At 36.8% G+C, this 16,260-nt stretch overlaps 1 protein-coding gene across 1 annotated transcript in view; it reads right to left on the bottom strand.

The window, feature by feature from the left end:
• Positions 1-16,260, bottom strand: part of PCLO (piccolo presynaptic cytomatrix protein) — a gene marked incomplete at both ends in the record, with an annotated part of 368,722 nt that overhangs the window by 122,047 nt on the left and 230,415 nt on the right. Inside the window, one exon of the mRNA XM_080625043.1 lies at positions 3,451-3,576. Within this exon, the coding sequence (XP_080481169.1) occupies positions 3,451-3,576 (126 nt within the window). The remainder of the gene's footprint in view (positions 1-3,450; positions 3,577-16,260) is intronic.

Here is a 16,260-nt window from a genome sequence, read left to right as displayed (position 1 = left end):
AAAAAAAGTAAGATCATCACAAATCAAGTTCACCTTTAGCTTTTAGACCATGCAAGCTCCCCAGAATGCAGGGAGACTGGAAGCTCAGGGGAACTCTTCATCTCAGTGAATGTCAGCTGGCTCAAGCACTGCAACTCATTATGCTTGGATGACTGAAAATTTGGAACAAAGACACCCCTGGTTCACCACTTCCCAGGCTCTCCATTCAGACTCTTGAAATGTTTCAAGAAGAAAACTTGAATGATGAGGGCGTCCAGCAAATTTGTAACAGTTGGTAACACATTAGTATTGTATTTCTGCTTTTTACTCCAGGTTCTTCTCTTTCTAAAAAAAAAAATGCTGGCACAAATGCCATTCACCCAACAGATTTACCAGGTGGAACATATCTGAACGGTTTCTGTCAACACGAGAGGGAGCACAGACACAGCTATCAAATTGACACAGTCCCTGCACTTGATGAGCTCAGTGGAATGAGTCTTCCACCTACAGCTTTTGTAATGCCAATGAGTGATGAATCAGAGATATTTTTGACATCTGAAAGTAATTCAAGGTGAAGGAACCAAGAAGACTGATATTTGCCAGTCAGAACTATAAATAAACTCCAGCACTAAGACTCCTCCAAAGCTATTTAAAAATGCTATAATTTTATGGATTGCTATTCCCTAAGGAAAGGAATTCTAGCTATATCTTAAATTGCATCATTTCTTCTTACATGCAGTCATGCAACCAGCATGTAGGCCTTTGGCTTCCTTCATAATCACAGTAAATCTATCCTTGTTCTTTATGTTACTGATAGGATTTTCAGACCTGACCCAGTGTTTTCTGGTTGTAGAATGAGAGGAATTAATTAAGTTGATGGGATTTTTCACAATGAATCATGTTCTTAGAAAAGCTAATGAGTCAAGGTATTGCCTTGTAATGACAGTAGTATACGTTTACTTGATGAATAGGTATATGCTCTAACTTGAAGTCACACAGCATTTCAGCAGAAAAAGTGACTCACGATTACTATACAAATTACTTATATGTAATTATCATTTACAGAAGAAGTTTTCTGTGTTCTCATATGATGTGAGAGACAGCAAATAACTTGAAAAAGAAATGACAGCTAGCCTCTATTTTCAGACACAACAGCATCAGCAATATTGGTAGCATTAGCAGTTTGGCTGGATTTCCATGGATCAATATGAGAGTGATTGAAGACCTCAGTGGATTTTAGCACTTCTGAAGGGTAGAGGTTAAATGTGGATCACCCATAGTTCCACTAAAAAAGCCAAACAAAACTAACAGTGAAGTAGTCAGATATTCTTTGTTTTCCTACAATAGCCATCTAAACATAAAAAGTAACTTAGATATGAGAAGGTAATTGACAGTAAGGTGAAGTATTTGTCTTGTATGCTACAGTAATGGCACATTTGCAGAAAGCATTTTTGCTCTCTGACAGTACACTTAACACATCAATAGTAAAACATATCCTAGGACATTATGTGGACAAATTCTACAAAGTAAAGTATAGTTATTTTGATGGAAATGATTTATGCCAACACACCCAAGTCAAGGATACTTTTATAAGGTCAGATCAGAAACAGGAGTGATCATAGGCTGTGAGAGTGAAAGATAGGAATAAATAGTTTACTGTTCTGTTCATCTTTCTAGAAAATATGAATAAACCTTCAAAAGCAAACTGCCATGTCTGAACTTTTTCTGTAGCTATTGTAAATCCAAGATGTTCTTGATCACTGCTAAAATATATATTAAGTGACGAACTCATTAAACCTCAATTTCCAGAGAAGTTCCTGACAACAGAAGCTTAAAGACCAGAGATAATCCAGGTAGTAACTGCTCATCCTCTTTCTTGAATGTCCAGTCTTGGGGAAATGTTGGATAGCCACATTCTTTTATTTACCTGCTGGTACTGAAATGATGCATGCATGATCTAGGATAGTTATGAAAGACTTACCGTTTTGCATGAAGGGAGCTAAAATGAATATTTGCTTCAAAATACACTAAATTAAGGCCAACTGTTTAATCATTCATGCACAACAAATAATACTATTCCATCATTTGATGAGTGAGATACCAGCCGTAAAATACTAAAGGCAGAATCAACTTGAAAAGGCAAAAATTAAGATATTTTTGTTGATACATCATTTCATTGAAATTGGTGTATGTACACTTTCTGTAAGTCTATCATTAAAATACTGACAAAGAAACCACCAAGGATGCAAAAAGCAGCAGGGTGAAGGCAGGTGACACTGTTTTGTAATACCCACAACATATTTAAACTATTAGTTTTGAATACATTCTTTAATCAATTTGCTCAGCTTTTCTATCTGCAAAGTACTTTTGACTTAATTGTGACTTTTATTGCATGCTTATTACTCAAAGGATTTAATGTGAATTGAATTCTGCCTGGGAGAACTATTCTTCCTGCTTATCTTATTTCTTTTGTGTTTTTTTTTTTTTTTGTTTTTTTTTTTTTTTTTCTTTTCCTCAATATCTGCCTTTATTAAAGAAATAAAGATTATTAGTTGAGTGAATTAGAAACAAATGTATTATATTTTTGTCCATGGATAAACTGACATTTCAGGTGAGTACAGATATTCGTATGAAAAAAGGACCTGCAAAATACAGGTAATGGGCCATTTATGTGATCGCAAATAGAAAAAACATTGTTATTAAACAGAATTATCACATTTGCAATAATCCTCAAAAAAATAGCTATAAATAAGTCAAATAAATTTCACCTAGCTTTAGTTGCCTAAAGGATGATATGTAGTCTAATGCAGTCTTCTTAAAGTCATTTAAATGAGGAAGACACTCCAAGTTCTTGAAACAGAAGTTTGTGGTAGATTAAATAATTGTCCTTCTGTAAATGCTTCTTTTTCTGTGTTGCCTCTTGAGGCAGGTTAGTTGACTATCTTAAACTAAAATTAGGTCAGATAAATTCAGTCAAGTCTGATTTTGGAGAACTTCCAAAAAAGTTAGTGCATGTCACAGAGACAACTAGATCTCTGATTTGTTTTACCTGTGCAATGAAGAAATGTAAGTAATCCCAAACATAGACACCTAGATGATCAAGCCATGTTAAAGATCTTCAAAATAACATGTTCATGAATATACACTGATGATGTATGTCTATGATATACAGCTGGACTCTTGACATATTATCTTACACCTAGTGCAGACAGCATGTTGGCACATATTACCAAAGACATGCCATAATACGGCTCATCATGGCAATTCTCATTGCTACTGAAGTCATAAAATTACCTTCTATCAGCTCTTGTCTGCTTTAGGATTCATAGAGGTTTGGAGGGGCTCTTGGATGCTCCTCAATCTGTGCACAATATTACACATCTTGTGCAAGATAAAATGTATATTATAAATAACTCTACTGAAGTAGCAGTGCTCTCGTGGTTCCATTTTTTAATCATGCATTTATCTTACCTTCTATCAGCTTCCCTGTCTGCTCTGCATTGCCCCCAGGCAAAATCTTGGCAATGTAAGCTCCAATTTCCCCACTGCTTCCTGGAATTTCTTTCCCACCTACAACTCGGATTCCCAGACCATTGCCTGTGATCAAAAGAAAGAGAAAACTTTAAATGAAGATGAAGCAATAAATAATTCACTGATAAGAAAAGAAAAGAACAACTCGACAGAGGTTACTGAAGGATGTCACAAAAAACTGGCTATGTTTGGAAGTTTAAGGTTAACCGCAGTCCTATCCACCACTTTCCCAAAGACTTGAATTTGGGAAGTGTTACAGTGAGGGAGAAGATCTCCTTGAGTAACTACTGTCTGACTGACATAACACAATTCACTAAAACTTACATTGAAGCCAATCCTACCTTCTTCTGACAGCCTTACTGTACTGAAAAGGGACTATTTGCATGACAAACCTATTTCAAGAAAACCATAATTTGCAGTACTAATTAAATTGCATTAAATTGCTAGAAATCCATGTGAAGTGTGGATTTGGAAGATATTCTTATTATATGCCTAAAACCTGCATGCAATTTAGCTAAACAATTATAGTAGCCGAGCTTTTAGAATTACATAAATATGGAGACAGACAGAGATCACTAAGCTCCAGAATCAAAGCATGTACATTTACGTTAACCTATATTTGGCAGATGCTATTATTTTTCTTAAATATTTGCATTTAATTGACATCTTTTACAACAAAGGATGCACAAATTATCAACATGGAAAAAGTCTACAATAGTTCTATGTAAAGCATCAAGAAATCTCCTTTTTTAAAATATTACAAAGATGAAAACATTTTGATCAGTCAGATTATTTTAACTGGAGAGAAGCAGATCATTAATCTCCCTTATGTACAGAACAATGTGAGAGAAAACAAAAGCTTAAAAATAATCTCATTAAGCTAATCTTTCTTATGCATTGCCGATTTTTTATGCTATCTTGCATTTCTAAAAAATGCTTCCCATACAAGAAAATTAAATTTCTTGTTTGAGGAAAAATAAAATTTCACATGAGATGATTGACACTTCAATCTGGGAATGCAAAGGCTGATTTTTCCACTTTTATTGTAATGACCAAATAATTTATTTTCAATATATTAATTTAATAAGCCAACCCTGCTAAGTGGTTAGACTACTCATCTACAGGAAGTTCACCATGCAATCTCTTTGCAATTCTTTATCTTTACAGATTAAGGTTTTTTGTCATAATGCTATCAGTGTTTTATAAATCAACCCTGAGTTTGTTTTAGAAGCAAGATAGCCACATTGCATTTCTAGTCAAAATTAGTAGCTTTTCTATCCCAGTTTAGCTAATTCTATATCCGTTCTGCCTCAGCTTTCATCATAATTGCATATTAATCTTTTTTCCAAACAAGCCTTTTCTTTTGGAAGATGCCTGGTGTTCAATACATGCATGGATCCTGTACAGCACAATATAAAAATAAGGAAGGCCACAGTCCTTAAGGAAGCCCTTAAGTCCACTCAGGACTTAAGGGGCTTAGCAGGAATCACTTAACATGGAAACAGCTCTTTCCACCACTGCAAGTATCCCTCTAATATACTGATAAAACAGGTGGGTGACAGCAACTAAGTAAAACGGCAAGAAATTAAAAGGAAATATATGAGGATTGTTTTTACAGCTACAGCGTCATAATTAGTGTACATTGCTGAATCATGAATGAAGTTCAACCACGCCAGTGATGCAGGCTGGCGGCACCTCAGATGATGCGTACAGATCAGTCTCAGGGAGATGGTGTAGATTCCATTAGATCTGTGTTTTGTGACTCAACACAATTTGGGTGAGGATTCAGTGGTGGAATGATCACTGGCAATGTGCTATCAGAACACAGAACTTTTAGTGAATGACTTCAGTGGTGGCTGATGCCGAAAGATGAATTTCAGGGGTATTGTGGGAATAAACCATGATATGGCTGAGGGCTAGCGTATGAAAAATTGTATGATAGGCCTTGAGTTCTTACAAAGGATGATCAAGACCTTTTGCAGACTAGATCTTGTACTGTTTATCCACCATAGTGTGTAGCAGCAGAAATTGATTTTGGTACGGTATGACTGGGCATTCTTGTAGGAGATTTGCACACATATATCGAACATAATTCACCTTTAGATTATATTTATAACCTAGTTCTAGATACAGTTCAGATCTGTCATACAAACCAATTTCAGTCTTTGCATTGCTGTTTTACATATGTGGTGATATTTAGTCTTGATATTTTCAGAACAGATAAGAGATTTAGGGAATATGATAACTCAACCCTATGACAACATGAACAATAACTCTGTAAGTTACAACTGTACAAAGATTTGATAAGGCAAGAATGCCCCCTCAAGTTCACTTTGTTTTTTGTCCAGTGCAACTTTGCCAGTTCAAAAATCCACTATGAAGTGCTGTGCAGTCATGTCTAAGTATCTTGAGTAGGAGCTGTGGATACTCAGATGATAGTATGAAATTTGATAGTAAGTTCCTGAAATTAATGCTAAAAATTTTAGGCAGTCTGGCCCATCTCTACCCGTTTGTCTTCTTTTTTTGTAATACGAAGACCTGAGGAACATCTATAAGAAAGTCAGCTTCTTGTAAGACTTTACACCTGGGAATGTAAAGTAATGTAAATGTGATGCAAAAGAATGTAAAACTTTTTAAGCCCTTTTTTGGACATGACAAGTGCACATTTCTCTCTCCCTCTTTTAACACCAAATTAAGAATTGGAAAAGTATAAATATTTCAGTTTCAAGGGGACCCCCAAAAGAAAAAAATTAAAGGGACACAAGTAATAAACATAAAACAATACCACCTAAATACCAAAGCTAATGACATGAATGGAAAATAGGATTAGATTTCTGCTACAAGATATATTCATCATGACAGTTAATATTTCTTTAATTATAAACTTGGTATGGATGATAATTGATTAACTAAACTTGGCTGGTTTCTAGCACAAATGATTTGATATACAGAAAGGATGCTGTGTTTTAAACAATAGCTACATCATCACTCTGGGACTGTGATATGGGAAATTGTAAGATTAATTTTGTTAAAGAGAGTAATTTTTCAGGGCAATTGGAACAAATTACATACTTATTTTTAATTAATTACCTTATTTCAGAGTAATTTGAAATTTAACACCAGTAAAACTTATTTTTCCTGCTTGATAGGGAAAGCTAACTCACCATTCTAAGGATGAGTCTGAATGTCCTCGATAAGAGTTGAAAAATACAGTCTTCAAAAAAATAAGCACCTCATTGCATAAAGCAAATTCATACCTCTACAAAAGCTTTTAAGTATTAGTCCATCCTCAGGACTTCGAAATTCATGTGGGCTGCTCTGCACATTTATCAAAGGACTTCTGATCAAACACTACTGAAAGACTAATTAATATGTTACAGATCTGAGGCTCACAGCTGGGAATTATGAAGTTCTTCAGTTCCAGTAAACAACTATTCTTTGTACAGCACACACAAACAATCACACAGTAACTTTTTATCCATGCAGTCAACATGTGAACTTCTCAACACATCAGCAGGACTCGACACTCAGTCACTTAGGAGAGTAACTCTACAGGGTCAGAGTTTTCTCCTGATATACTATGCTACTATCTTTACCTCTAATAGCTTAATTGTAACAGAATGGCAGAGAGGTGGTTTGTCATATAAATGAGTATATAAAACACTTGATTTCAGAGGCAATTCTGTGGATACCTATGCTAGATAACTTTGAAAATAATGGCTGACTTAGCAGTTCTCGTTTTGCAAATCTAAGGTATTTGTCCATATTACTGCTCATTACACACTAATACATAAACATTTTCATTCCTAGACACTTTGAAAAGCCTTGTGATTTTATATTTGCAGGTTTTAGAGTCAAATGTATGACTGACATTATGCATTAAGTACAAGCATGCTTGCTAAAGGATAACCACATGTGGATGTGTGTGTCCTTGTTGCTGGATAAATCAGGGGACCTTTAATTTAATTTGATATGTTTGCACTAAATTAGAAAATTGTAGTCCATTATTATTATGTTGCAAAAACATTACTGGAAAAAACATTTTAACTTAAATCACAAAAAAATCCAGTTCCTGGTAGTCAGAATGAACGGGTTATTTTTTCTCTATGAGATTTAAGTGCTCTGATCTGACTGACAAACAAATACTGCTTGGATGTTGCTATATTTTCTAACGCAAAGATGGAATTTCAAACCTCTTTATACTGTATCTATTGAAAATATTGAGTTTACTACTTCTCAGTGATATTGACCAATCGTTTAAAAATTCTAATCACAGGCTTTCTCAGACCTTTTTCCCCTTGTTTTTCTTTCTTTTTTTTTTTTTTTTTGAGTCTTAATTTCCATCTCTCAGACTATTTTGATATTAACCAGACATTTATCTTTCAATTTTAATTTTCAGGTTAATAAACTACTGTTTTCTTCTCTAGAAGACACGGGACCACTTAAACCTCAGAAAGCGAATCACTGTGCTTTGAATAAGACAGGGAACCTCTCTGAACTCTGAGTATTGATTTTTATGGATAGAATCATAGAATCATAGAATAGTTAGGGTTGGAAAGGACCTTAAGATCATCTAGTTCCAACCCCCCTGCCATGGGCAGGGATACCTCACACTAAGCCATGCCACCCAAGGCCTCGTCCAACCTGGCCTTGAACACCGTCAAGGATGGAGCATTTACAACCTCCCTGGGCAACCCATTCCAGTGCCTCACCACCCTCTCAGTAAAGAATTTCTTCCTTATATCCAATCTAAACTTCCCCCGTTTAAATTTTAACTCGCAACCCCTTGTCCTGTCACTACAGTCCCTGATGAATAGCCCATCCCCAGCATCCTTGTAGGCCCCCTTCAGATACTGGAAAGCTGCTATGAGGTCTCCACGCAGCCTTCTCTTCTGCAGGCTGAACAGCCCCAACTTTCTCAGCCTGTCTCTATACGGGAGGTGCCCCAACCCCCTGATCATCCTCGTGGCCCTCCTCTGCACTTGTTCCAACAGTTCCATGTCCTTTTTATGTTGAGGACACCAGAACTGCACACAATACTCCAAGTGAGGTCTCACGAGAGCAGAGGAGAGGGGCAGGATCACCTCCTTTGACCTGCTGGTCATGCTCCTTTTGATGCAGCCCAGGATACGGTTGGCTTTCTGGGCTGCAAGCACACACTGCCGGGTCATGTTCATTTTCTCATCAACCAACACTCTGAAGTCCTTCTCCTTCTCTTCAGGACAATATCTATTCAAAGGGAATTTTACACACTGAAGATCCAGTCCTTTTCAGGACACTTCAAAGCTAGAAGACTGGTAACTATTTGCATCTGTTTTTACTGATCTCCCAGGGCTGTGATTCTACTCTCCTATCTAATCTTAAGTAAAGCCTTAAGATGCAGCATGATAAGCAAAAAAAAGCCCCTCAATCCCCCCAATCCACAAGACAAAAAGTGTAATTTAATATGACATTTTGTGCAAATAATTTATTTTTATACTGTGGAAAAAATAAACAAATATGGATTCTAAATCATTACAGTTAGCTTGTAAGCCACTGACTTATATAGCTGTTTCAGTGATGCATAGTCATTATATATCTCTATCTCTATATAAATATAGGTATATATGTATGTGTGTGCATTTGATTAGTGACCAACAACTTGACACTAATAAATTCTGCCACTGGTGACTTGGAAATCACCAATACAAAAGTATTTAAAAATTCATCATTCTTTTTTCCTTAATTCCACCACCAGGTACTTGGTGTCCAATTAGACTTATTTATCCTGAAATTGTGCAGCTCAATGTATCTTAGACCACTGTGACATTGTATCCTCTTGTACATTTTGTTGTATCACAGTGGAAGCACAGCAAAAAGACCATAATTTATTTTGCTGGTGTAGGCTGACCATAACCTGAGCTGTGCAATTGCAATTTGGTCTTTTTTGTCCATGATGTATATAATAAACATCAGATTGCTGTCAGTCTGTTGCTGTCGCTCTGGTCACTGGGCAGCTTGTGAAACCTTATCTTCATACTACTTTGCTGAGCAGCTCCACTACAGCCATTACAGAATTAACAGCCTAGATTTCCTGGAACTACTTCAGCAACCAAGCAATGACTACACTTGCCTTTCCAAACAAATGTCAATAACCCTTTACAGGTTAAAAAAGTAATTCAAGGCACACCAGGCTTTTGCTCGTGTTAAGGGTCCTGCCTTTACAAAAGGTGAAAATTAAGTTTCCAGGGATGTTTTCTCCCATAAAAGTAAACAGAATTACTATTATTACAAATAATATTTTATTTATATAATATGTATATTGTCCTGGGTTCAGCAGCAGCAGTCACTTTTTCTCCTTCTTAGTAGCTGGTGCAGCGCTATGTTTTGACTTTTGGCCTGGGGACAGTACTGATAAAACCGATGTTTTCAGTTGCTGGTCAGAATATTTACTCTGACCAAGGACTTTGTGAGTCTCATGCTCTGCCAGGGAGGAGGGGAAGCCGGGAGGAAGCAGGCACAGGACGTCTGACCCAAACTAGCCAAAGAGGTATTCCTTACCACAGCACGTCATGCCCGGGGGAGGTAACTGGGAGTTTTCCTGGAAGGGCACACTCTCTGCTCTGTCGGGCTTGTCTTTCAGCGGGTGGTATCGTATTCTGTTCCCTTGTTATTTCTCTTATCATTATTATTATTATTGCTGGTAGCAGTAGTGATTTGTGTTATACCTTAGTTGCTGGACTGGTTTTATCTCAACCCGTGGGAATTACGTTCTTTCGATTCTCCTCCCCATCCCTCCGGGGCGGGGGGGAGGAGAGTAGAAACTGCGTGGCTGACTTGCCGACTGGCTTAAACCACAACAACTAATATTACAAATAATATTTTATTTATATAATATGTGTGTATATATATATATATATATATATATAAAACAGATATATATTACAGAGAAGCTGTGTAGAAACCTGATAGCAGCCTTCCAGTATCTGAAGGGGGCCTATAAGGATGCTGGAGGGGTCTCTTCATTAGGGACTGTAGTGATAGGACAAGGGTAATGGGTTAAAACTTAAACAGGGGAAGTTCAGGTTGGATATAAGGAAGAAGTTCTTTATTGTGGGGGTGGTGAGGCACTGGAACAGGCTGCCAAAGGAAGTTGTGAATGCTCCATCTCTAGCAGTGTTCAAAGCCAGGCTGGATGGGGCCCTGAGCAACCTGGTCTAGTGGGAGGTGTCCCTGCCTGTGGCAGCAGGGTTGGAACTAGATGATCTTAAGTTCCTTTCTACCCCTAACCGTTCTGGGATTCTATGATTATGTGCCTTGAAGTTGAAACTCTACAGAAGTAGATGGAAAAAATTGAAATGGGCTTAAACTGTGAAGTACAGCTGAGGGCTGCAACACATGTCCCTGAGTGGTTTGAAATGGAAGGTAAATTAAGTGTTATGTTTCAGACCCATGAGCCAGTGAACAAACATACCACTGAGGGAGGAAAATACACAAGTCCAAAACCAATTTTCATCACTTTCTAACAATACTTTCAAAAACACAGTTCGAGCCCAGAAGGCTGAATCATAGCAAGGAAGAACAAGGTTGGCCTTTTTTTCGCAAGATCCAATGGTAGGAATTAGAAAAATGCATAAGGATAAAGAATGAAAATGAGATACTAGGCATGAAAGATTTTGCAGTGTGCCAGAATACCATGCTATAGCGATGAGAACACATCAATCAAATCAAACAATAAGAAGTCTTCCAAACATATTTGGCTGTGAACAGAGACAGACCATACCTTCCTTCTGTGTTCATTTACTAGATTTATCTCGCAATTCCTCCTCCAGCCTTATCTAGAACAGACATATGCTAGGGTGCTGGTAGGCCTTATCAGCTGGAACAATTTTCCACCACATTCTATTGTCTGTATGAAACAGAAGTGTCAGCCACAAGAAAAACAACAGCAACTGCTCTTTGGAGAGTTCAGATTTAAAGGTCTCATGAAGAAATACAAGCTATTTATTCAGATATCATAGCTGTGATAAAGCAATCTGTAAAGTCTGAAGAACAGACGGAAAAGAAGCATGACAAAGCAAACAAAACCAAGTTAGAGTAGGCACTGGGAAAACAGCAGGAAAAGTAATGTGTATAATAAAACCCATGATAAATTTTTATTTGCATTGTTATTCCTATGCAATTCTCTAGAATACACAGCACGCTGCTCCATATCACAGCTTGGTTGTCTAGATAGGTACAACATTTTCAAGACTGTGTTCCAGAGAATTGTTTCAGTGCTTTCTAACAAAATTATCTTACGTTGTTTCCCAGAAACATGATTAAACCTGCTCAGTTATTGCACTTCTTGGCCATTGGCAATTAAAGCATAAATACACATATGAAATTCAGATATATTCCAGTTGTTTTAATAGGACAGCATGGATTTATATCAGCTGCAAGTCTGCTTCATGCTGATTTGCACACTGGTTATCATCCTGAAGGATCATAAAGTGGTTTACAAATTAGCACCTTGGAGCACTTATTGCATCTACTTGAAAACAAGATACAGATCTCTCCTTTTTGGGTGATTTGTCATATCAGAATCTAAGTTGTCATCCATCTATAGTGAATTGCAGCTTTAAATCTATGAGAAACCTGTAGGTACTGAGCCTCATCTGTGTTTACTGATAGACACCAATGTCTCAATAGATGCCACTGACTGACTGAAGTTCTTTGATTTAAGTGTTAGTCTTGAATGCTCCCATCTGTATCAGCTTTGGTACTTCAGAAACATCAACAGAATTAAAGTAAATATAAGAGGATATAGTATTATACACTATGTAAGATATATAGATGTATGTGCTAGCTATAAGGCATAAACAAAAGAATAGTCCCCCATTGAATGCAATCACTGCTTCACAAAATGGCGGAATCACAGACTATTGGAAGCTGTAAGAATATTGCACTGTGTTTACCCATGCTTTATATTCTTAAATACCTTCTGTCACAGCCATGATGAAGGGTTAAATGTCTTACCTAGTAAGACTGTTCTCATGTCTAATAAATTTGGGAAAATCTTGCTATCTTCAATAAACAGTGATAATTATTGCACCCGCTAAAAATCTTGCCCAGGGTGCTGCATAAGTTGTCCAACATGCAGTCATGCTAAGAAGAAAGCAAGAAACACATTCCTCAACATCAATTTGAATTACTTATCCAGTAATCATGGTGCTGATATTTGGAAGCACAAAGGCTGTATCTATCATAAATACTTTTCATGAAGCTGGTAAACCGGAGGACAGAATTAAGAGGAAACAGAAACATCACTTCATCCAATCACCTACTGAACAGTGGTTCATGCTATCTATGCAGAATGCTGGTCTATCCTAAGGTAAGATATGGCAATGGTGACATTGTTTTCTAAAGCATCTAACTGCAACCCAGCCAGTGAGTCCCCAGCTTGACTCATTATACAGGGCTCTTTCTCTCCAGGATTTGTACTTGTTCTTGTTCAACTTCAGAGTGTTTCTGTTGGCTGATTCTTCTATCTCTTGGTTCCACTGAATGGCAGCCCTGCACTCAGGCATGTTCCCCCAATTTGATGTCATCTGCAAATGTTATAAGAGTGTACTCCATCATGGCCTCCATGTCGCTGATAAAGATATTAAATGGCCCCACCCTAGGGTCTTCTGTGGCACTCTGCTTGTTACTTGCCTTCAAGAAAAGCATGCATATTAACCACAGCCCTCAAAACCCAACCATCTAAACCGAGTTTACTCATCTAGGTGCCGAGATAGCCAGACCTTTACATCACAATTCCAAACTAAAAGTTAATGTATGAAAATACCTGAAGTCTAGAGCCTCTTAGCTTACTGCAATACCATAACTTCAGCTGTTTCACACAACTTTTAGGATTCATACAAGGATGAATCTACCAGAAAAGACTGTTAGCAGTTATCCTAACATCTTGGACCAAAACCTCAAAAATTGATTTTATTTAGCTATTTTGGAAGAGGATCTCTAGCTTTTGAAGCTATCTCTATTTTTTTAAGAAAATACCAAGATAAATCTTGAGGGTCTAACATATAAATTCTCTCTACTACTGTCTTTGTGTGTGGATCTTGTGTTATAAACTTTGCCTAATGCCATGGTACAGATTCACACAAACTGTAGGCAGCTGTTAATTTATTTGTGCAGCTAATTGATGTTTGGTGTGGTTATTTTTTTTAAATAAACTGCTTAGAGCAGCATAAATATGCTTGATATTTGTGCAAATGTGCGTTGGCAATGTTTAAATAGAAGCTTCTCCACTCTATCACTTCCTTTGGGACAGGAGACACCATGGGGAGTGCCATAAGGAACATTGACAACTCCTGGTCAACATTTTGAGTAATCTGTAGAAAGGATGATATTGCCTGTGCTTAACAGCCACCCAGGAAAGCCTCAGCACACTGGAGAATTCCTCCTAAAGGAAAACCAAAGGAATATCTCACCCAAAAGATTCTTCAGCACAAACGAATCATAGAGTGTTGCCTGGATATCTTTCATGAATGTGCAAGAACTTGTGGAACTATAAATTGTAAAATACCAGTCATCCAAAACAAGTAATAGCTGTCTTCTTAATTTAAGTCTTTGTAAAAAACTCTGAACTTTCCTTCTTTTCTTAAATAGAATGACAGTATCTGGTTTTGTTGTATAAGTCATTGAAAAAGTCTTAATATTCATATAAATTACACAAAATAAGTGAAGGAAGTGTAGTTCCTCTGTTGTTAAACTTAAAATTAACTTTTGACTCATTGCTTGGGAAAGATCCTAGGCTGGCAACAGCAAAGTCAGAAGCTTATGGTTTATTCTTAGAAGAGGTATAACAGAGCTGCAGTTCAGACTGTCCCTGGGAAGGATTGTGTGGCCATTTGACAGTTCAATTCTCACAGTCATTCAATCTGTGGATACAGGCTAGCTTTGTGTTTGGAAATAGAAACTGTTACCAAGACACATGTTGAGACCTTCAGCTCACTGCACATGCTCTTTCCCTGATGACATCAGTCATTGCTTAATGAGGTTAGTAACTGTATTCAATGATTTCTCATCTAAATTTGCTTTAAAATGTGTTTTTAAGTAATGAAGTTACTTCTGTTGTGCCCAGTTTAGGCTTGTAATAAAATAATAATAATAAAATAATGGAAAGAAGTAAGTAACATAGAAAAATAACTTTTCCACATTTTAAACTGGGGGAGTTGAAAAAGTGATTTTTAGTTGCTTTTCTTTTTTTTTTTTTTTTTAGAGAATAGGTATAAATCTCAGGAGACTTGGCATGCCATATCTTATTTGTGATATACTCATTTGATGTCTCACACAAAATGAATATTTCTTATAATAACTCAACTACTACAAAAGAAAACCAGTATATGAATAAAGTGTATAGCAATTTACTAGTCAGTTTGCTGTTTGTTGGAATTAGCTCTTCAAAATGCAGGGGCTTTGTGACAGGGGTAAATGTAATTTATTTATCTGCATAGCTTGTTCCTTTAAACACTGCAGTCTCCACTTCTGTACCAAGAGAATGATATGATAATTTTTTCTACTCACTACAAGAAGCTGTCAAATGAAGGAAATTTTCATTCTTTTCTGAGAAAATGGTACCTTCTCAAGCCAGTAACTCCTGCTCTCCAAGACAAGCAGCAAAATAAAAATCTTTTTTACATAAAACAGACAATTTCTAATCTAACATGAAAATTAGCACTTTGATATATCTTACACTTTTGACTCCTTAAATTGTACCACTTTTAGAAAAAATGTGTAATGAAGCAACTAAGTGGGGGCTGTTATTTTTTTTTTTGTGTGTGTAGGAGGAAATTCATGTAGTTCTGGGTGCCTGTCCTTAGATTGGCTTCATCAGCCTTGACGTCTACTGTCAGCTACACTCCCTTTCTTGATGAACAGATTTATTCAGAAACAAGAACACTTTCTGGCAAACTTTAGGTTATTGAAACAAAATTTTGCTCACAACCTTCCTCCCTCAATGATTTTTTAATGCAGTAAACCAGCAAACAAACATGCAGGTACTGAGTGCATATTACCTATAAACAATACTACAGTTATAAAAAAAATCAGAAATACAATTAATGAAGAACAGAGATTTCACCTGACAAATGCTGCACCTTAGTTAGCCCAGTGCAATGATGTTGTGAGACAATCAGAACCTCAGAGCACCCTACCAACCCATGAATATTTTCTTTGAGTCAGTGACCTGCAGAATCAGAGCATCCTAACCTTAATCATCCTGCATCCAGACTGCCTGAGAGTATATAACTAATGCACTTCAAAGACCTGTACAAATCTGTGATTAGGTAAATAGTAAATGGAAGGCAATCATTCTCAAACTGTTCAAGCACCCTGTTCTGGAAAGTGTATCCAACTCAAAGAGGAGTTTGTCTCTTGATGATGAGGGGCAATGTGGTCCTTTAGACAATCGGTCCTCTACAAGTCTTTTGATCTATAGCTTCCATGCACATAAGCTGCACCTGTTCATCTCATCTAATTTAAGATCTCCACAAGACAACAATTGTTGTCTAAGTTAGTCACCTCATGCTACCTTTATAATACAGGAAAATAGCCACATCCAAAAGGTGGTTTATTTAAACTATTTCAACCCTCAATTAATTGTCCTTTGTAACTGTTTCATTCTAGTGTTATTAATAAACCCAGGCATATTTTTGATAGCCAGTATGAAGAGAAGAGAGCACAGGGTCTTTGTTTTCCTCTCAGAGTCATTACGACAATTTATGC

Source organism: Psittacula echo (genome assembly GCF_963264785.1).
Source record: "Psittacula echo genome assembly, chromosome: 1".
Classification (NCBI taxonomy): domain Eukaryota; kingdom Metazoa; phylum Chordata; class Aves; order Psittaciformes; family Psittacidae; genus Psittacula; species Psittacula echo.
Note: the sequence above shows the minus strand (reverse complement) of the source record. Positions and strands in the feature narration are given on the sequence as shown.